The sequence below is a fragment of the Falco rusticolus genome, chromosome 5 (genome assembly GCF_015220075.1).
Source record: "Falco rusticolus isolate bFalRus1 chromosome 5, bFalRus1.pri, whole genome shotgun sequence".
Lineage (NCBI taxonomy): Eukaryota > Metazoa > Chordata > Aves > Falconiformes > Falconidae > Falco > Falco rusticolus.
The window spans coordinates 76,798,788-76,820,813 of NC_051191.1; the positions used below are offsets into that span (position 1 = coordinate 76,798,788).

At 39.0% G+C, this 22,026-nt stretch overlaps 1 protein-coding gene across 1 annotated transcript; it reads left to right on the forward strand.

The window, feature by feature from the left end:
• Positions 1-232: 232 nt before the first annotated feature.
• On the forward strand, positions 233-17,764 carry SAMM50 (SAMM50 sorting and assembly machinery component). Its single transcript, XM_037387501.1, has 15 exons — positions 233-371; positions 2,612-2,722; positions 4,088-4,189; positions 5,039-5,126; positions 6,235-6,341; positions 8,281-8,411; positions 8,621-8,708; positions 9,264-9,392; positions 10,176-10,247; positions 11,380-11,466; positions 13,887-13,957; positions 14,681-14,748; positions 15,585-15,731; positions 16,605-16,746; positions 17,548-17,764. The coding sequence occupies exons 1-15, from the start codon at positions 351-353 to the stop codon at positions 17,591-17,593; spliced, it is 1,410 nt and encodes a 469-aa protein (XP_037243398.1). The 5' UTR covers positions 233-350; the 3' UTR covers positions 17,594-17,764.
• Positions 17,765-22,026: the final 4,262 nt, after the last annotated feature.

Below are 22,026 nucleotides of genomic sequence, written 5' to 3' on the forward strand. Positions count from 1 at the left end.
TTTACACGGCAGAGGCAGCAGCGCCAGGTAACGGGCATATGCTGTGCAGAAGGGAGTACCCGCCCGTCACCGCTCCCCTGAGGCGCTTAGCGCCCCTGTCCCGTGGGGGCTGCCGCGGTGGCCCACACGCGTCCCAGTCCTGCCCGCCCTTTCGCGGCGGAGCGCGCCCCCCATCGCGCATGCGCGCCCTCTCACCGCGAGGAAGCACCCGCCTCTTCCCGCTCCTGCGGCCAATGGGAGGCAGGGCGGGGCTACCTGTCATGGCCGCCCCCGTGTCGCGGCCTTGAAGCGGCGGCGGCTCCTGCTTCGCACGGTCCCGCTGCCCCCGGCCGCCGCCTCCCCTTGCCGCCATGGGCACCGTGTACGCACGGGTAAGCGCCGCACCGTGGGGCTGCGGGGAGGGGCTCGCCGGAGAGCGGCCCGGCGCTCTCCCCCGCCCGGGGCCTGGCCCGAAGGTCGCTGAGGGGAGAGCACGGCCTGAGGGGAGAGCACGGCCTCAGCGACCTTCGGGCCAGGCTCGGGGCGGGGGCGAGCGCCGGGCCGCTGGGGCTGGGACCAGGATCGGGCCGCCGTGCCGTGCCCTGACTTGCCCGAGGTTCCCCACGTAGGCTTGGGTGGCAGCCGGGCCGGTAAGCGCTGTCCGGCCGGGGACCTGCGCGGGGCCGGGCTGGTGGCAGGCGGCGGGGTAGGGACCCAGCCGGGCACGGGCTCGGCCGCCGCCGTGCTTGGAGGGGCCTGGCCCTCCCTTCCCGGAACTTTCCTGCCTTCCTGGCGACGGTCGGGGCTGACCTTGCCGCAGGGGCCTGGAGAGAGCCTGGCTGTAGGAATCAAAATAGAAAAAAAACCCAAAACAACCAACAAATACCCCCCTAAACACCCAAACCACTAAGCAATGAGAAACTGCCCCACAGCTGCAGGCAGCACGGTGAGAAGTGGAGGTTGTAGGTTTGCACTTCCCTGGTAAACAGCGGTGTTGCTTAAAGAGCTCTGCCCTGTCTCACACCCTGAAGCACTTGGAGACCATCCTGATGAGCTACGTGACTCTCCAAATCCATATACCATTGCTTAAAGAAGCAGCTTAAAGGTTTAAGTGTTTGTTCAGATAGGACAAGAAGTAGCGTTTGTAATGGCAACAGGAAAATTGTGTTTTAACTATCAGAAAATAATTTCAAAGAGTAAGGATACGTAGGCTCTGAAGTACTTTAGGAAGGCAGTGGGTTCTCCATGCCTCAAGGCTTTATTAGAGAAGCATTTCTCAGGATATTCTGGATTGAGCAGTCTGTTTTATGGAAAAGTGTAGGAGCATGTGTAAAACAGGTTGTGAGAGAGTTAGGCTATATCAGTGTAACGCAGAAAAAGGTCAGCAGTGCTGTTGACTGTAAAGCAGAGGAATTGCAGAGCAAATGTTAAGACCTTGTGAACTTAAAAGTGCTTGCCCCTTAAAGTAACCGTGGGGAGCCGGCACAGGGGTGTTTAAAATTGTGATGTAGATAATTCAGGAATGATTAATGAGTGACTGACTTATTTGGAGTCTGAGAATGATCTGGGTGACTCCTCAAGATCCCAGGTACAATTAAGTCTTTTCTGTGAGCCGGTTGAAAAGCAGCAGGCTTTTACATAGTGTTTCATTAGACTGAGGGACAGCTGCCGGGTGCTTGTAAAGGCTCCAGAGTATCTCATTACCATGACTAATTTAATTTTGGTTTAAAATTTTTTTTTCTTGTATGCTTGGGTTTTGTATCCATCTGTAGTATAAACTGATACACAATATTGTGTGGATGCAGAGCGTTTCATGTTTGCCTGAAAATTACTGGGAGTGAGAGAGTATTGTGTCCTCATTTAACTTGATTCTGATATGTAATAGCAATTTACTATTCCAGCAAAACAACTATCCCTACATAATACGGCAAGTACTGCATTAGTCACTTAAGACTAAAAGTAGATTTACAGAGTTATCCAATCCTGACCTCTGCTTTTGCAGGTAACCCTCTGCTCATTCATGCTTGAATCCTTTATTTTCTGATAAGTCTTATTCTAGGACTCTTTCAGGTATAGTAAATAAAGCCATGCTGTGCTGGAAACCACTTTGATTAAAATGCACACTTCTGATGGATAGGGACTGAGGTTCTTGAGTGTTACTTGGAAGGTTACTTTTAAAGGAAATATTAAAATATAAAAACATATAAATATATGTGAAGTAACATGCTGAGAACACCTTTTGGTTTTTTTTTATTGTTCAACATTAACACTCCTCTCCCTCCCCAAAACCCAAACTAAGTAGTGGCACCCTGATTTTTTAGATTTTTTTTTTTTTTAAAAGATAAAATAGGAAGCATGCCTTAAAAATAAGGTTATTTTGTGAAAAGTGCAAAGTATTTTTGAGAAATCATTTGGCATGGAAGCTATTCAGCTATCGTTAAAAAATTCAGCAAGCAGGTAGGTAGCAAGTGTGCTGGTCGTTCCCCTCATTTGGGTTCTTCTCTTTTGCTTTTTTTCCCCTTAGGATCTGAACAAGCACAGTATCAAGAACAATACATTTTTTTCCTTTGCAAAAGGCATAAATCATAAATCCACATACCATATTAAATGCAGTTTTCTTTTATGCTTTCAGAGCTTGGAGCCTCTTCCAATGGGTGGGCCAGACTTTGGTGCCTTGGGAGAGGAAGCTGAACTGGTTGAAGTTGAACCTGAGGCCAAGCAGGAAATTCTCGAAAACAAAGATGTAAGTACCTGTACAACATGCTCATTTTTTTCTCAAGAGAAATGCCTTGACACCCTTGCTTGCATGTTTTTCCTAAGTGAGCTTTCTAAATTATGGTTTGAGATATGGAAGAATTAAATTTAATGCTGTGAGTTTAATCTGATGTTGTCTAGTCTCTGTTATTTATTTTTTTTCCGTACCGCAGTTGTTACTAGAATTCAGCTTTGAGTTACTAGACTTGTTTCCAGATGCTGCTTTCACCTCTCTCTCATAAGAGATTACTGCTTCTGCAACACCGCTTAGGTGCAAACAAAGCAACTGTCCTTAATCTGCTAGAGTGCAGTATTAGCCAGCTTCGGGTAAAATGCCACCAACATGAATTATGTTGCTGAGGGAAATACTAAATTCAGCAGAGGATGGTAACTTGTTTGTTTGTATTTTACATGTAAGAGCATGTCTGTCATGGCCCATGATATATTTAGCCAGGCTAGAGAGGTGAGATAACAACTGTTATCTTTTTAAAATTTTCCTTTCCTTTGTGCTATTCAGAATCACACTCACTAGAAGCTTGGTAATAATGATTTTATTTGATTATGGATATATTCTGATAGGTTTCTTTAAGCAATTTGCAGTAATGCTAGGTTGCTCTTATTCTGCTGTTTTTATTATAAGTGAATACATGAAACATTTGCAGTTGTTATTTTTTACACCTACTCCTAAAATTGTATACACTGAAAAGGTTGAAAAAATAAGGGAAATGCAATCGCTGTAGTCTATTTGTACCAGCTAACTTGGAGTGTGTTGTGATTTTTAAGATAAAATTACCTCAGATGATTATATAAAAGATGAATGATTTCAAGAAAATATAAAACCTCATAATGGAAGTGATCTTAATGTGCATTTTAAACTAGAATGCTCCAGTGGCAGTGATAATTGTAATAGTTAGTTTAAATATTTATGGCTTGATGGTTGATTTGTTTTTTCCTTTAACTCTTTGCTTATGTGTAGCTGATACAAGAAATGACTAACTACGTTTTGTCTTAATGTGTCTTAATATCTGGGTGTGATTTCTGCAGTGACTTTATTTGTCCTTACAACACTTATGACTAAAATCCCATCAGCTACAGTTTGTTACTGTCTCTTCTGTTACAACCAGTATTAGCTTTGGTGTTAGAGTTCTTTTTTCTTTAATTTTCATGTTAAGGGAACAACTTTCCACGATTGTCAGTAGCACTGATTTCTGATAATGTAGGTTAGCAGTGACTATCCTAGGAATCTATATGTTTTTTCATTTGGACAACAATATTTTTTTGTGTGTTGGTGATTTTTGATACTCGTTATTAGATTCAAATTAAGTATTTGTGTTTAAACATCTGTTCTGTTTAGGTGGTAGTTCAGCATGTGCACTTCGAAGGACTTGGAAGGACCAAAGATGACATTATAATGTATGAAATCTCTGATGTTTTCAAGGCTAAAAATCTCATTGATGTAAGTACTGTAGTAGTATCAGACCTCCTGTTTAAAAATTCAGGTTACTATTTTCTCTTTTTCCTGCTTTTGGGAGACTCCCTTCAGATGTGGGGCAACTTTGTCAAGTCTTATGATGATTCTGATCTTGTGATATGAAAGCCAAACTTAAATATGAAATACTGGCAGGTCCTGCATTTTCTGATTTGTTCAGCTCACGTTGTGAGGTGGCTAACAGTACTCTCAGATACTTTCTCAGCTTCATTCCTCCCATTTGAGAATTGCTAACCGTGCAGGTGACATTTTCAGTTAATTTGCTAAAGATGAATTACTGGATCTCAGCACAGATGATTGATACCAATCTCCACAATGGGTCAAAGTGTGAGTTAGGCTGTACGTCCTTCCACTTTTAGGTGGTGACTCCTTCTGGAGTATGGCTGGCAATTAGACCTGTAAATTGGTCTACATTTAAACAGATTAGGGTGTTTGGGTTTTTTACCAAAAGCATGGGGCCTGTAAATAGGTGTATAAGTTTTAACTGCTGAAACCTGTTTGAGTCATAGGTTTAAATATTAAAACAATTAGGAAGCATACTAGCAAAAGGTAGGAATTAAGCCAGATGCTCTGGGTTTAATTTATTTATCAATTCAAGTGTTAAAAGTGGCTGTGATATGTTTTGAAGGCACATATATGTGTCTTTGTACACAAAATCTGTGAATATTGTATAACTTAGCTGCATTTTAACTATTTTATCCTAGTTATTTTTTGGGTAACCTGAAAGACTCAAGTGGAGTAGATGATCTTTGGAGGTCCCTTCCAACCCAAATTATTCCATGATTCCATGACTAAGCTACTTGTCTCATCCTGTAGGTGATGAGAAAATCACACGAAGCGCGTGAAAAGTTGCTTCGTCTAGGAATCTTTAGACATGTAGATGTTCTGATTGATACCTGTCAAGGTATGTATCGCCTCATGAATCCTCACCTGTTTTCTCACACACATATGGACACGTGCTTGCTTATAATTTATATTTCCCCGTGTAAGAGGTTGGACATTTTTTGTGTATATAACTTACTTTCTCATATACCTTTACATATCTCACATGTACGTTTAGGTGTGCTACATATATGAATGTATGTGTCTACATCCATTATCCTTATGAAGATGTACTTGCATATGTGTCTGTGTATACGTGTGTGTATATAAATACTACTTGTATACATGCAAAAATGAGTGTATTTCCAGCACTAAAATAATTAAAGTACACATCTCTCAGTCCGGAGTTTCAGAGGAACACTTGAGGAAAAACTTGAAGATGTGTCCTGTACTTCCATGTATTACACATCCCATTACTGACATTATATCAGCACGTCCTTGGTGCTTAAGGAAATGCTAGTAACTGGATCAGTGCTTGTGCATAAAAATTGGCTTGTATGATATATGGGGCAGTTGAATGTGTGCAGGCTTCACAGTAACACTCAGTTGGTATTCCCAGGCTTGTGGCTGCTTTTCAAACTCATTGTTGTTCTCTTCAGCAGAGAGGGAAGTTGTGTTTCTGAGAAGGAAATGCATTGCAGTCCCACAGGTTGCTGGTGATGGGATTCTGTCCCATTTGCTTCAAGGAGAATTAGGTACCCTTGACGGGTGTGTTTTGGAACAGCTGCCATAGCCAGAGCCCTGAGGGAACTGGGTGGTTTCTGTTGATCAGCACTTACCTGCAAAATGCTGGGAGCCCTGCCCTAGTGATAGCATTGTTCTTGCCATGTTTTTAATTTCTGTTTATTCTAATATAAGAAGTTGTGTACATCTTTTGTTTTTAGTGGGTAAGTAGCAAACAGGTGTTAACTATTTCATAATTAAACTAACATGTTGATGATTAAAGCCAGGCATGCTATGATGGCATGTATCCACTCATATCCAAAGGACATCTTTTTCTCAAGCCATTTTTCTTTGTAATGTGGACTTTTATTGTAATTTAATTCAACCAGTTTTCAAGTAATTCAAGTCACCTTCTGTGGTTTTTGAATATCTCTTTAAAGATAACATACTTTTTTTTGTTTATGTAGGAGATGATGCCCTTCCAAATGGTTTAGATGTAACTTTTGAGGTAACAGAGCTGAGAAGACTAACTGGAAGTTATAACACTATGGTTGGCAACAATGAAGGCAGTATGGTATGGATAATTTCAAATAATTATTAATTCATTTTGATATTTGTCTGTCTTTTGTGTTTCAAACCTAGCAAGGAATTTGGTGAACCAAGCCAAATTATTTTCTTGATCCAGCTTTACTGAGGCTTGGCCAGACCCTTGTCTCTAAAGAGTCTTTGTATTAGTCAGGCTTTCATTTAGCAAAAGCCTATTTTGAGCTAGGGAAGAATGCTGTAACTTCCAACTCGGTATGTTAATTCTTAAAATGATTTACGTTATTTCTTGATAATGTTTAAGATGCTTTGTCTACTGGAGCAATTAGTAAGGAGTTTAGCATTTAGTTTCTGTGAGATCTATTTAAAGTGTTTTTCTTCTCAGTTGAAATGCTTTGTATATGACTTAAAAATTGTTCTTGTTTTTCACTGTTTTAGCCCAATACCATTTATTCTGAGCTGCAAAGGGCAAGGTTTCCTAGAACCATATAAACAGTGGAACTTGTTCCCCACTGGATTCAGTTAAGGATGCATCACATTAAAAATCTTGTGTGAAAAATGTTTACCAGTTGGCACAAAAAAGTAACAGCCATGCTGCTGTTCTGTTAATGTCCTTTTAACAGAAGTGCTGGTGTAAGCAGATGGTGCTTTCAGGTGCTCATTCTTGCACCCTTCCTACCTTCTCATGTGCACAGTGCAGCTGTGCCTGGGACTGGTAGATAAGCCAGATCAAGGGACTCATCCTTTTCTTCTTAGAGGTATTTTTAACCTGGATAAGATTCTGTATGACTCAGGTGATGGTATTTTGTAGGTGCAAGGAGAATAGGAAATTAGTGAGTTGAGAGCTGCTTATGCAGCTCTGCTGCTAAGAGCAATGTCCAGAGCATCATGACCCAAATGAAACCAGTGGGGAGTCCTCCTCGTTGGTTCTAGTATCTTTGAAAACAGCCTGAAAGCTACTTTGGTTTCTTTTGTGCTCAGCTTCCCCTTACATTTGATTTTAATTCTACAGCAAAGCAAAACACTTGAGTGATGTAAAAGCATGACTCTTACATGCTGGTATTGGCAGCAGAGATTGTTTCCTGAAAAGTTGAATAGATTTGACATTTATTCTAATGCCTAAAATTCATCTGAAGCCTATAGATCTAGTATTTCATCCTAATAGCCCTTTCTGGTTAGTTGGATAATTGCATAGTAGCCATCATCACAAAGTTCAGGTGACTGTTTTGCTTCCAATAGCTGTTAGACAAAGGCAGTCAGGATTTGGTAGCTTTTTTATGTTCTTTTAGAATAGAGCACTCCACAATAGAACAGTCCTCATAGTGTCCGTGCTTGGAGGAAACCTGCCCTATCCTTTCTGCCAAAGGGCCAAGTACTGCCAAAGGGATGTAAGAAATTTATGTTGGAACAGGCCGAAGTGTTTGACTAGTTTCTGGAGAATTGTAATGGTATGTTGTAGTGCCGTCAGGACTGATTGCAAGAGTATCTTGTTACTAGAAATAAAATATGGAGAAGTGGCTCTGTACTGATAATTTTCCATTGGGTTATTGCTGAGGTTCCAATGAACCCTACCTGATGGGTACTTTTCCTGATGATCAGCTGGAAAGTCTGCAGTTGGTAGAGCAGCTGCTTATTATGCCAAAGACTTATTCTCCTGGGCTTTGAGACTGGCTGGGATATTTTTCGTGACGTAATAGCAGTACTGATGGTACACCAAGAATGCAGATGAAGTCAGTAGCTACTGGACAGCAATAAAAAGTGGATGGTTAACTGTAACTTGTGCTGTTGTGATGGCTTTTGCTGCCAGTGCAAAGAGAAATCTAACTTACAAGAAAAACACATTCAATTGCAGCTATTTTTAATGTCTTCATTTTTCATTCTCATCATAGATATGCTTGCGTTCAGCATATGGTTAAGGTGCAAGACAACAAACTGTGAAATGCTGTGAGGGGTTTTTTTATTTTCTATAGGTACTTGGGCTCAAGTTCCCAAATCTCTTTGGACGTGCAGAAAAGGTAACCTTCCAGTTCTCCTATGGAACAAAGGAAACTTCATATGGCCTGTCATTCTTCAAACCACAGCCTGGAAACTTTGAAAGAAAGTAAGGGATGCATTTTTGAGTACTACTCTTTTTTTAGTGAAGGAATATAAAACAATTAATAAGTTCTTCCAGTGAGTAATAATTAAATGTATTTCTTTCCTGAGGGTCTGTTAATAATGTAGCAGAGCTAGTTTCTTAAGTTTTTGTGATAAACCTCCACTTAATTACATAGTTTCACTTTCAAACCTACCAGTAATGTTGTGTTTCAGTTTTTCAGTTAACCTGTATAAAGTAACTGGACAGTTCCCTTGGAGCTCTCTTCGTGAAACGGATAGAGGAATTTCAACAGAATTCAATGTAAGTGTAGCACAAGGGTTTGTGGAACACATGCTTCATTTAGATTTAATTCGGGTCACAGTTGGCTTTCACAAATATTTGGTTTACTTTTTTAATGATTGAGACACTTGTGCACAGGGCTAACTTGTCATTATTTGAAAGAGGTCAACAATTTTAAAATGACAGAAGTAATACACCTTAGTCTTTCTGCTAGAATTCAATCTTATTTTGGCCATATAAAAATACCAGTGTGTTTTTCTCCAAATTTTTAATGTTTAAAGTGTGATTTCAGAGAGGCAGCTTGTTGCCTAGCTCACTTTATCAGCCCAATTCAAGATACTTTTCATTTGGGTTGGATTAAGTAGTGTGTACCTACTTGGAGAAACTCTCTTGGCTGGAGCAGAATTAGTATTACTCTGAAATGAAAAAGGGTTTCTCTCAGATCCAAGAAGCTTGGAAAGAAAAAGCATAGAATCTTATAAAAAAACTTCAGAGAGAAAGATTTTTCAAGGAAATGTTTATTTTAATTTTGTAGCAAGATTTTTTTAAATTTCTTACTTAATTCTTCATTTGTAGTTTCCAATCTGGAAGACGAATCACACACTGAAGTGGGAGGGCGTGTGGAGAGAGCTTGGCTGCCTTGCTAGAACAGCATCCTTTTCTGTTCGAGAAGAAAGCGGACACTCTCTTAAATCTTCTCTCTCTGTAAGACTTTTTCATGATAATTTTTAAAACACATTATTTTGAGTCATCTAATACTTACGAATGAACCGAAGGAGCTTTTTGTCTTAGTGGGTACTGTGTTTTACTTCAGACATCTTTTGCTGTGTTTGGTCATTCACACAGAGCCATCCAGGAGGTCCAGAGAGAAAACGTATTTTCATAGTTGGCTCTTGCGTTTTGACTGTGGCATAGGCTGGCTTGTTCTTTCTGCAGGGCCTCCTTCTGTCTCATCTGCTATCTCTTTTTGCATAATTGTCTTATTTTCTGGAAGATGAGATCAGTAAATTTCCTCATCCTAGAGTTGCTGTGCCCTTTGTAAATATTCTTTCCTACCTATAGTAGTTTTTGGTCACTTGCCATCTTTAACTTGTAGCTTAGAAATTGTAGGAGATAAACGATTTGCAGGTTACTGTCACAAAATTGATGATTTACACTGGGGCATTGTTGCTGCTGTATTTCTGGTGTGTACCATGCCCAAAAGATACAAATGTATGCATTTCATGTAGCCTCTAAATTCAAAACTAAGTTAGTCTGTAGGTCCTGGGTTAACAGTTGGACTTGATGATCTTAAAGGTCTTTTCCAACCTAAATGATTCTGTGATTCTACATTATTCGCAGATCTGTGAAGCTGCACTAGCCTTAGCTGGAGCTGTGGTTGTCTTCCACTGTTTGCACAGGTTTTGAAGGAAAATACTAGTGTCACTCTGTGGTATTCAACAGATATGAGAACCTAAAAATATTTTTTGATTTATTTTTTTTTTTCAGCATGCCATGGTAATTGATTCCCGGAACTCCTCAATCTTGCCAAGACGAGGGGCTTTGCTGAAAATTAATCAGGTAGTATTAAGTGACTTATGCTATTACTGTATTTATATCTGTAAGTGTGTTTGAGTAAGTCTTAATTTACCTAATTGATGTTCATCTTAGAAATGTCTAAAGATAGAATTCAATCGTAAATTGACTAGGAGACAGTGATGACCGGTATTTACTTTTTATTTTTACAGTGTGTGACACTTAAAATCATGAAACCTTTTTTATGATGGCAAATTTTCATTTGTATACCATTTGGTCAAACAGCACCACCATTTTATCTTGCCATTAGCATTAAATTATTTACTTACTGAGATATATTATCCCTTACAGTATTTACTCTACACTTTCCAGTAGATATTAGTCCTTGTTTTCTAACACTGTAATGTGAGACTACCAGACCGTGGTCCTGTTGCTACTTACAAAGTTTGTAAGTCTTAGAATTAAAAATGAGAGACGGGGTAAAAAGAACTCTCAACGCCATACACATGAATCATTTTGGCACAGAAAATGTTTTTCACTCTTACTAGTTTCAGAGCTTTTAGAAAAGCTGGCTTTTCTACTGTATGGGTTAAGACTTCAGAAGCATTAACTTCTGCGATGCTTTAGAAGCAGATTGTTTTGAAATGCCATTGGGACTCTTTTAAGTGCTACTGTTCCTGTAAGCAACAGTGAAGTATTCTGAGTCAGAAAGGTGGTTATAATTCAGGGTTTAGATAACAAATTATTTGTTAGATGCTGCCTCTAACACTGATTCAGTCACTTCACTTGTTATTTTCAAATTGCATTGGTGGAATGCAACTGTCTGGGTCTTCAGCCCTGCTTTAGTACATTTGAAATCTTATTCGGTCTAGGTAAATACAGTAAGAGTTTTGATTTTGGGTGCTGAATTTTCCTGCTCCATTTTATTTTGCTGTCATATACAAAATGGCTTAGAAAGCAATACCTTGGTTTATTATTTGGAAGAGAAAAATGCAGCTCATTGTTCTGAGGGTCATGCGTGGTTTTTCATTGACCCAAAATTCTGTTGTCTTTCCATACCAGTATATCTGTATTTCTTGTACAGAAAACACTGCCTATGCTGATGCAGATATGATGAACCGTTAGAGAGAAGAAACGTGTAATATCCATTACAGCTTTCATAAACATGTCTTTACAGGAGTTGGCTGGCTATACAGGTGGAGACGTGAGCTTTCTGAAAGAGGATTTTGAATTTCAGTTGAATAAGCAACTCATCTGGGATTCGGTAATTTTTTTAAGGATATTTTAGTAATTAATCTGAGTTAGCAAATTAGATTATTGAATCTGTGTCTATGATGATTTTTCACCATGGGTTAGAAAAAGATTGTGGAAGTAAAAGATGGATGGCATAGATATCTTGATTTGTTTTTTTGAAAGTGAAAGCCTCTTATTTTTAACCTGATGTTCCTGGCATGTGCAGTCATGTGAGAAGTGGGCATTCTGGAAAGAACAGCTTGTTTGACAGTTAACCATATGAACTCTTTTCCTTTCAGAAGTAATGTTGGGCATGTCTGTTCTTTGTGATCTTTCTTGAGTGATTTTTCAAAAACTTATTACAGCCTTGGTTATGAATATTCTGACTAATCATGGTTTAGATTTCTTTTGTCATTGTAAATTATGAATATATGACTACCAATTTTGGTATTGTGGCATGTAATTATTTCTGCTATGTAAAATTATTGGGAAAGAATGGGAAGACTGATTTCACTACAACGCTAAGCTTGCACTACAACATTTTGTGCACAATGAAAAACTTAAGTTCCAATAAAAAAAACATGTTACCATGAGAAGTTTGTGTGAGACCCCAGTCTGCCACCCCATAGGCAGAACACGTCACAGATTTTATGGTGTGGTGTCTGTGTTAGTGCATTGGTTTGCAGTCACTGCATGGTTTTGAAATAAATTCCTATATCATCACTTAAAGACTGGGTTTGGTTGGCAGAGCAGTTCTTGTGTATACTACCTAGATTTCTTTCAGAGGAAATGACAGGATAACTCCAAGTTCATGTTTAAAGAACTTCAGCTGCTTATGAGAACATAGAGACCTTAAGTTTCGAGTGGCTTTAACAGCACAGACCTAGTATTGGGTGGAAATATTTTTTTTCTGCTTAGTGAAATCAGAATTTCAATATATCCTAGAAATACTTCTGTCTGTATTTAGAAAGAAGTTCTTCATCACGTGGAGATGGTGCAGTAAGTTCTTGTCTCATAGCTGAAGGGGAATTAAACAGCAACTTCTGTTATGAAGATTAAAAAATCAGAGGGTTACAATATTTGCATCCCAACATACTGACAAAAAACAAAAAAGCATTGAGAAGATGTCTACCTCTTGATAGTTTTTATAGAAGTACACTAATGATGAAGAACTTCTAGGAGACTGGAAGAATCTTAACATTATGCCAACAGTACAACTGAAAAACTCCAAACTACTTCCATAGTGCAGATACTAACCAATTGATGCTGGAAGGATCTGTCAGTCTGCTGTTTCCTGCTTTTATTCTGAGGTGACTCAGTGCAATGAAGTTCTTGGGTTAGACCAACGAGGCCAACACAGAAGGGCATTTTAAGGCTCTTTGCTATACCCCTTTCTTATTACATTGTATTTGCACCTTCCATATGGTGGAAGAAAGGGCGTTGCCTGATAAGCGTACTTGTAATCATCTTACATTTATTTGCTGACCTTCAGCTGAGAAAGATGGCGTATTCTCCTATGAAATAATTTAATGGCTTCATGGCTTTGCTTTTTCCCATGACTGCTAATATGCCTACATTGTGAGTGAAAGTGAAGCATGTCTCATCACATGGTGTACATACTTTTATTATCACTCATTGTTCATGAGTGTAGACTTGCGTGGAACTGACTTTTGCATATGCTGTACGCTGCCTGATGAGCTTATATCTGATAATGGCAGGCAGTATTTATCATCTGCAAAATTTTGTATCATCTGGGGACTCTCAGGGCAGAAGGTAGCAGGAGGGTGCTGTAAAATTAGAGACATTATCCAATACCTTCAGCCTAGGTATTGACAATAGATCTTACCATCTGGCAGTAGTACTTCTACTTGGTACGCAGGCAGCAAGCGATTAAATGTATTCATTATAGTGATTAGCTCCCAAGAATTACTGTATAGATAACTAGTTAGTATATGTGTTTGATGTCAGTACAGGGAGTTGCAGAAGGTGGTTTCATTTAATTATAAGGCTAATTTACAGACAGTTAATAATTGTACGGTTTTTGGTAGCTATACATTGGACTTAGCCTCCTGTGGGTTTAAAATTGCCAGGAGTAATTTATGTCAGCAGTGTATTCTTGAAAATGAAAAAAAGTCATGAAAATGCATAAGAAAATAGGAGCTTGATGAGTGTTCCCTTCAGCTATTGTGAAAGCAGCACTTGGTTCAAATCTGCTGCATTGACTTCTTCAAGATGTAGCACCATATGAAAGAAAGAGGGCAGCAATGATCAAGAGTTCCCTGAAAATACCATTACTGATGGTGTGATATCCATGCGTATGCTGTGATCATCTGCAACTTTGTCAGACTAATGAGAACTCTGCCAGTTACTGAGCAATGAAATTTTACTAAGAGTGTTTTTGGGGAAATTATGTAATACATATTAATAAACAACTTCTTTTTCTCTCCAAAGGTATTTTCAGCATCTCTTTGGGGTGGAATGCTAGTACCTATTGGAGAAAAGCCATCCAGTATAGCTGACAGGCAAGTTCTTTAAATGTTTCTTTATGTTTTTCAGTCAACCCAGGTAATGTATAAAGAAAACTCTATAGTAGAAGAGAGAAGCAGTAGTAGTTCTGGTTCTGAGGAGATTAAAATGTTTCTAGTTAGCTTTAATTGCATGTTAGTATTCAAGCCATGCCTTCTGGTTTTGATTTTTGTATTAGGTTAGTCTAAATTTGTGATTTGCTACATGGTATCTCTGCCTGCCAATATTTGTCGTTACAAAATGATATTTACTATCTGCAAAATTTTGTGTCAGGCATATGTAAAACTGTAGGTGTTTTTAGAAGTAAAGCCTATTGTAACTACGGTGGCTTTTTAGACAATTTTGCCTTCTAATGCCTGTGTTTAAATAAATCATTTAGACTTACATTTATTTACAGTAAATACTAGGTGTTAACTTCACATGTGATAGATCTTAACTACAATATTTCTGATTCTTTGGTGCTGAGAATCTTTCTGCTTTGATCTTTGTAAGTAACGGAAGATTGATTTTTATTTTTAATACTTCTATTTATTTTGATTTATTTGCAAATACGTGGTTTAGATTTAGATATGATTTTTTGTATTTCTTTAAATAGACTTTACTAAATGCGTTACAAAGTTACCTGTAACTCTGAAAAGCAATGTTAGAGGTATGGCTAGGTATTTTCAAATACATCCTTTCAAGTGAAGCATTAAATTAAATTTGACTGTATTCACTAGGTTTTACCTTGGTGGACCAACAAGTGTGCGTGGATTCAGTATGTACAGCATTGGACCGCAGAGTGAAGGTCTGAAACTTTTACATCCTGCTCCTCTGACAATACTGTAAATATCAGTGTGTGACAGTCTCCAGTTCTGTCCCCAAGCTTTGTATATCTTAAAAATCATTGCACTCATTCTGCACTTTGAATCTGAGAAGTGTTATGTCTTTGATCTGTCCTTATATATTAGTTCACAATGGAATAAAGCCCAGTAGTTCTTCATTAAGCCATAAGCTAATTTTGTAAACCAAGTGCGTTGTTCAGACTTGCATACTTGCAGTATGTCACTTTAATTAGTAAGCAGTCTTCAAGTTGAAAAAGTTCCTGAATGATGGTTATAGCAACAGTCACGTTCAATCTCTGTGTGATACAGCATATGTTCAGGGAGCTTAGGGGAAAGATTACATGATGAACAAAGGTGTTTTGACAGCCAGAAGCTTCCTCAGTTCTATTCCTTACCCTGCTGATGACCTGCTGTTATCAGTGGATTCAGTATTCAGTATATTTTAAAACTAATTACTTAATTGCATAAATTTCCCATTTTTAAAATGAAGGCAAGTATTTCAGAGATGTTCAGGAGGTAGTCTCTGATGAACCACAAGTAGGTGTGTGCCTCAGGCTGTTCCAGTGAGGGAATGAAGCAAAAGGGCACTTCACTTGGTAGGTTTAAAGAATTGTGTAAGTGTTAATTTTTTTACTTGATAGTGGTGAGGTTGGAGAGAGCTAGAAGCAAATGGCAAGAGTTGTAAAGGATAGAAGTGCAATGTAAAACAACTTAAGGATGCGTTCTCATACCTTTAACAGCTGGTTCTTTTAATATATTCCACAGTAAATGTTTTTATCTCAACATTTTACCTAAATAGGTGATTACCTGGGAGGAGAAGCCTACTGGGCTGGAGGCTTGCATCTGTACACCCCTCTGCCTTTCCGGCCAGGCCGGGGAGGGTTTGGAGACCTTTTCCGAACACATTTCTTCCTTAATGCCGGAAACCTCTGCAATCTCAATTATGGTAAGACTCGATAGAATTGTATATAACAAAACCTGCTTGTCTACATATATAAAAGTAAAAAAGATGATGAGAGCTGTTCTGTGCCTGTTTACTCAGAAGCAGTTTGTTTACTATGTATATTTTGGTGCCTGTCAAAAAGCTGCTGCTATTAACTTGTATATTTGACAGATTGGCAGTAATTTTTTTAGCTTTTTACAGAAAGTCTAGCACAACTTGTGGAAAAGAGAGCTAGGGTGGTGACAGTAGTATCTGTGAATTGGTGATGTTCAGAGACCAGTGTGGTAATTGATTTACACCTGCTGCTTACACCGTTCTGAAGGGAGATTGGAAGATGATGTTTTAGTGGGATTCCAGTGTTTACTGGGATTAACTAAATAAAAAGTGGTGGCATTAGAGTGTAGGTGCGGGTGTGGTAGCTGATGTGCCTTCAGGGGTTTTTTCTCCCATCACCAATTGTGTATGACTTTTCAATATAATTTCAGTTAATTTTGGGATATAGTCTTTGATGTCTGCCTCGCTTGATGGAAGAGAGGTGGTGTCCGTAGGGGAGTGAAACACTTTATGCACAATTGAAAAGCAGATTAATTAACTTCAAAACTAATAGAGACTCACTAAAGACATTTACGTGTTTGGTACTTGTTTCCAGATTCATGCAAGTAGGTACCCTGCGATGGGAAATGAAGATCAACCAGCAAAACCATAGTAGTTTGAGTCCAAGGTACTTGGCATTTGAGAGTTGTGGGTAGTACATACATTTTGAATCTGCAGGAGATGCTCCTAAGTAGTGTGTCTTCTAGCTCTGAAAACCCAGTTAGCCTTTGACCACCCTGACAGTCAACTTTGATGCTTGTTCTGCTGCTGGTTTGCTTTCAGGTGATGGTCCCAGAGCTCATCTGCAGAAGCTGGCAGAGTATATCCGGTGGTCTTACGGTGCCGGCATAGTGCTTCGACTTGGAAACATTGCTAGATTAGAGCTTAACTACTGTTTCCCCATGGGAGTACAGTCCGGTGACAGGTTAGTTTTTTACACCAATTTTGTTAAGTGTTAACTGGTTTTAAAGGCTACTGCACTTCTGTCTGGTTTTGTCAGAGAGAATTGCTGCCTTTTAATTTTGTTTGCTCTTTGCCAATTTAGAGATTTTTCAGCACTTGATACTCTTCTTTCAGATCTCTGTATTCCTGTTGGTTTCACAGTACTTCTTGGTTTAAGACTGTGTTTGTCAAGTTTCAAAGTTCAAACTTGAGATCAGCTGTTGAAATGTATGAATAGCTGTGTAGCAGATTTTGTTTAGGTGAAATGATTGCTCAAACAGCTCATGGGATTTTCTTGAGCCTTCCAAAATCAAATGATCAGATAAATACCTAGTTTAATATCTTTGCTTGAAAAACAAAAACAAGATTAACTATAAAGAGAAAGGGAGAACAAATTAATTTGTTAGCAGCCAGTTATCCTACATCAAGCAAATATTACAGTACACAGTAAAAAAAGCTTCAAGGAGCCTGTTCTTGCCTGTGAATACTCTGTGAGATACTCTGTATTTTGTATAGGACTTGGATTATGCTTCTACTTGTCATTCATGTGAAACGTGAATAATGGCAATTTGAAAACTATGGTTTTTACTTTGCAGATGTGAATACTCCATATGGATGACAGATTGGCAGGGTATTTATTTTAAAAAGCCTTTATCAGCTAGTATTTGTATTGTAACTTCCCAAAGATTGAAAAGCTTGGGAAATTGAGGATAGGGAGAATTGATTTTAATTTCATCAGTAACTTACATATCACTTACATTGTTTATTATTTGTTTCTTTTCAGGATATGTGATGGTGTTCAGTTTGGAGCAGGAATCAGATTTCTATAATACTGAAACATTTTTACATCATTTTATGAAACCATGTTCTGTAATTGAAATCAAGACTATAATGTATCTCAGTGTGGTCTAACTTTTTTCTTGAAATACAGATACACATCTGAATGATTTACCTCTCAGACTCCACAAGAAACTACATTAAAGAATTATGCTCTAAAGGTTCATTGTATCTCTGATTCTTATCAAAGAGGACGGTGTTTGTAGGGTTCTAGCTACTTTGACTTACAGCCTTTAGGTGTTGTTGTTACTTGAATATATTAGAGTTGTGTCAGAAATTGGCTCTTGGATATGGTTCGCATGATCATAGATGTCATTGGCCTGCATAGCCTTCAGTCTTCCAACCACAATTCTCACAACTGGTGGGATGGCCAAGTGTGAATATGGGTGGAGCAGAAATTAAGGGGGAACAGGTTTTGTCCATCATCAACTTCTGTCAGCAGATAACCCTGAAAAAATTCTGTTAATGCATCAGAAACTGTTTTGGACCAGTAATGACTGTAAGTGAACCAAAATGTTCTCATTTGAATATATTTCTTTATTGTAAATCATCTATATTTAAATACCTCCTACAATCTGAACTGCATACTGTAAAAATTCAAGTTGGCGCTCTAGCACAGTAAATACTAAAATTCAAAAATAACTTTGAAAGGTTCAGGGGTCTCAACTGTGAGGCAGTTGTGAATGTTTTAATGTTCTTAGTGAAGCCATTGATGTGGGTCGTGTGAACATCTTTTTGTAGCAGTTGCAAAAAGGGATGTCTAGACATGTGATCATGTGATACTACCTGGTTTGCTTTTGTGTGAGAGGCGTGCCTCTCTACTGACTTATTTCACTGCTAATTTCTCTTAAAAGTGACCTCCTGCTTTATCACTCGGCTTGTATTCCAGTTTCTGTACGGTTGGACTAATTCACTAGTTTCGTCCTAACAACTCATCTTTGAGGATAGTTACGTACTAATTTTTTTTTACTATGTATTAATCCTGGGATGTCATCCTAAGAGGATCTGAACCTAGAATTCACTTTCCCTGCCTTTTAAATTTACTTTTTTTTGGTTATTAAGTGTTGGCAAATTTAAAATCTTACTACAAAGAAGATTCTGGGAGAGTAGAACAGAAATACACAAGCTATTATACTCCTGATTTCTTCTACTGAGCTGAAGACACAGGCTTTGGACATACTGGCATGCTACTTGTCTTGGCTGAATGCTGTCAGAACTGTCATGAAATCTTGCTGCCAGTCAGGCTGGCACTAAGACTCCACTCCCGTTACAGACACCACAGTTTTATATTGCTTTAGCATTGGTATGATTACTGTTGCTGCAATATAGTAACTAACGGTTTATGTTGGTAACTGGCTTCCTAGATCTGCCTAGTTTTGCAGAGGTTCGCTTGACCTAACATCCTTCCCTTAGAAAGTTGCAGCAGCAGCAGGCTCGCAGATGTTCAAAACAGAAAATTGTGTGAATGATGGAAGTCAGGTCTATTTAAAATACCAAAATTTAATATACACCCCCCCCCCCCCCCTTTTTGGTGTGTGTGTATCTAACAGCTACTCTAGCAAATACATAGTAAACAAAACATTTCTGATGATTTTTATTGTTACAAGATAAAATGTGACACTATGTCAAGAATGTCAACAAATGTTAACTAGTTTTCCTCCAGCACTTATCTATGTTTTGACATACAAAAATATTTTTAATGGGAAAGTTTAGATACCATAATACTGTTAGGATTTTCTCCTAGGAGTTCAAAGTTCATTTTGCTCCTTTTCATAAAATGAGATGTATTCTTTGCCTTAAGAATGTTTTCCTGTGCACATTGTTTATCACTAAAGGCTGCTCCAGTGTAGCACTTGGATACTACACAAGAGTGCCCTCAGCAAGTATCAGTTGCCCATTTCAGAGAGCACAGTAGTCTTTCTGAGTTGGGCAGGCCTACAGAAACAGCCTTCACCTTGGTCTGCATGCTGAGAAGCAGCTAGTCCACAATTAAGTTTTGAAAGAACTGTGATCTATAAGGGATGAATGGAGGAAACTGCTGAAGTGTGAAGAGGCCTTTCAAGCGCATCCTGACAGACCACGCTGTACCACACCCCATAGAATTGTCCAGGAAGAGTAAAGAGAGGAAAATGTTACCTTTACCTGGGTCACTGTTTCCCCACCTGTATTGCACCACATTGAAAGGTAACTTTTTTAATGGTATATAACAGGTGCACAAAAGCTATCACAGTATCTAAAGTATTCATGTATTCCTCTGGAAGCAACATCTGGATTATGCAGTTAGTCCTATAGAATATTGGTATGCTTAATCCCATTTGAAATTTGTCACAGAGACTCTAATAATGAGGATGGATAAGACAGAAATCGGAATCCCACTAGAAGCTGCTGTCATGCTGGGCAGGCTCGGTGGCAGAACAGCTCTGGACAGATGTGAGCTGATTCTTCTCTTGGCTGATTGTGTTTCTGGCCAGAGTGTATCTGAAAGAGTAGAAGGTGTAAGGGTATGGCCTGCAGTCATAACTGTGATTCAAAAGCATGGATATCGCTTTACCTATTGACTAGTTAAGATGCTCTTGCTTTTATAGCCACACCCACGGTTAGGGACAGTAAGACGCTGATAAATACCTTCAAATGGTGCACCTGAAGTGCCCACCCACATGCTTGTGGACGCTTTTTATGTGAATGGTGCTGAGGCTGCAAATACCATCTGAAGTGCAGAGTTTCTTCAGCTGTGTTGTAACTTTACTGTTTACAATCCTTTCTAGGGGCTAAAGGTGGCCTGGGGAGGAGAGGAGAGCTTTTGGGGACAATGACTGCATGGTATTGTTGCTTATAATGGGGGCAGTAATGTGTCGGAAGCAGAGCTAATTGTATCACCAGTTCTCAGGTGGTGGGCGATTCCTTGGAGCTGTTCTACTTCCATTAAAAAGTTGAAAATAAAGAGCATATTAGGGAAGGTCTGGTGGTATTGGGTACTTGTTAATGAGCAGGCTGCTAGGGAGCTTCAGGGGAGGGTGGAAGAGGAAACTGGGAGGTTGTTAGAACGTAAGGGGCCAGTTTGCCGCCATCTTCTTAAAAGCATAACTGTATTTGATTTAAAACCATAACCTTTAAAAATAAAATACAATGCTGACCTCAATAATACAGAAGCACGCTTCAACATAAGTACGTTTACTGTTCTCTGTGTGTTTTTTTTAATACAAGTCTGTACTTGCTGCCAATGGAAATCTTTGCGGAGCTGTAGCAACCAATGTTTGATACTTACTACCTTTCCGAAATACCTGTTGGTTTTGTTGGGCATCTGTGTAGAAATCGCTGTCCGTGTTGTGCCCGTTGAGGAAGCATGCAGGGTCTTCCTGCATACTTCCAAATGCACGGGCCCACGGGGAAGGAGCGGAGGGCCAGGCTAGCTCTCTCCTCTACGGAGTGGGAGCAGTTACTCAAATGGAAAAGTGTAAATTTTTTACTGTGATGTGATGGGGGAAAAAACCCCAACTTTCTCCTTCGTGAGGGAATATTAAGGAGTTGGTCAGATGTCTGGGAGTTTATCCTGAACTTTGTATGGGACAATGTAAGAAAATCATCCTAAAATTACAGCCTTGGAGTGATTAGGATTGTAGGATTTTTTCTGCTATTCTTGCCTTGCTTTTAAAAGGGCTGGAGCCTGGCAGCCACAGCAGTAGCAGTCCTTTTCAGGAAGATTTTTACACAGTTCTCTACCACGGAAAGGTTTCTGAAATAGTGTAATTGAATGTACGTTTTCATGACAGCAGTGCTAAATTGCTGTTGGATGCTCTTGGATGATTTTAACTTAATTGGGATGAGACTTTATGCTGAATGTATGCTGTGCAAGTCGGGGCATTCAGCTTTCTTCTGTTGTTACGCAAAAAAAATGCAACCCAGTCTGCAGCTGGAAGAGCTAATGTCTGCATGGAGTAAATGGTCTTTGTAAGTTTTCAGTTAAATAGAGTACATAATAGAAATTATTCTGAAGCAAATCAGTAGCATCAGTTAGGTGGTACTTTTCTACCTCAGTATTGAATAAATAGCATTATTTTGAAAAGAAATCAAAATAGAAAAACAACAAAAAAAGAACACCTCCCACTCTCCCCCAAACCCAAGCTCCAAACCCCCACCTTTTCACTCATCTGGCAGACCAGGAAGAAAAATTAACAGTGTCTTATGTCTACAAGATATCTATCATCTTAGAAAATGAGTACAGGTATTATTACAGAACAAGGCTGTATATAATGATTTTGTGGCTTAAAAACCAGGTGGTTTTGCTTTGCTTCAACATGTGAAGAACTGTGAGAGACCACATAGTATCACTATTATTTTGTGATACATGTAATTACAGTAATCTGAGGTAGTCTACGATTTTGAGAACAGTATAAATTGCTGTAAGGCTAGAACAGAGGAAACGGAA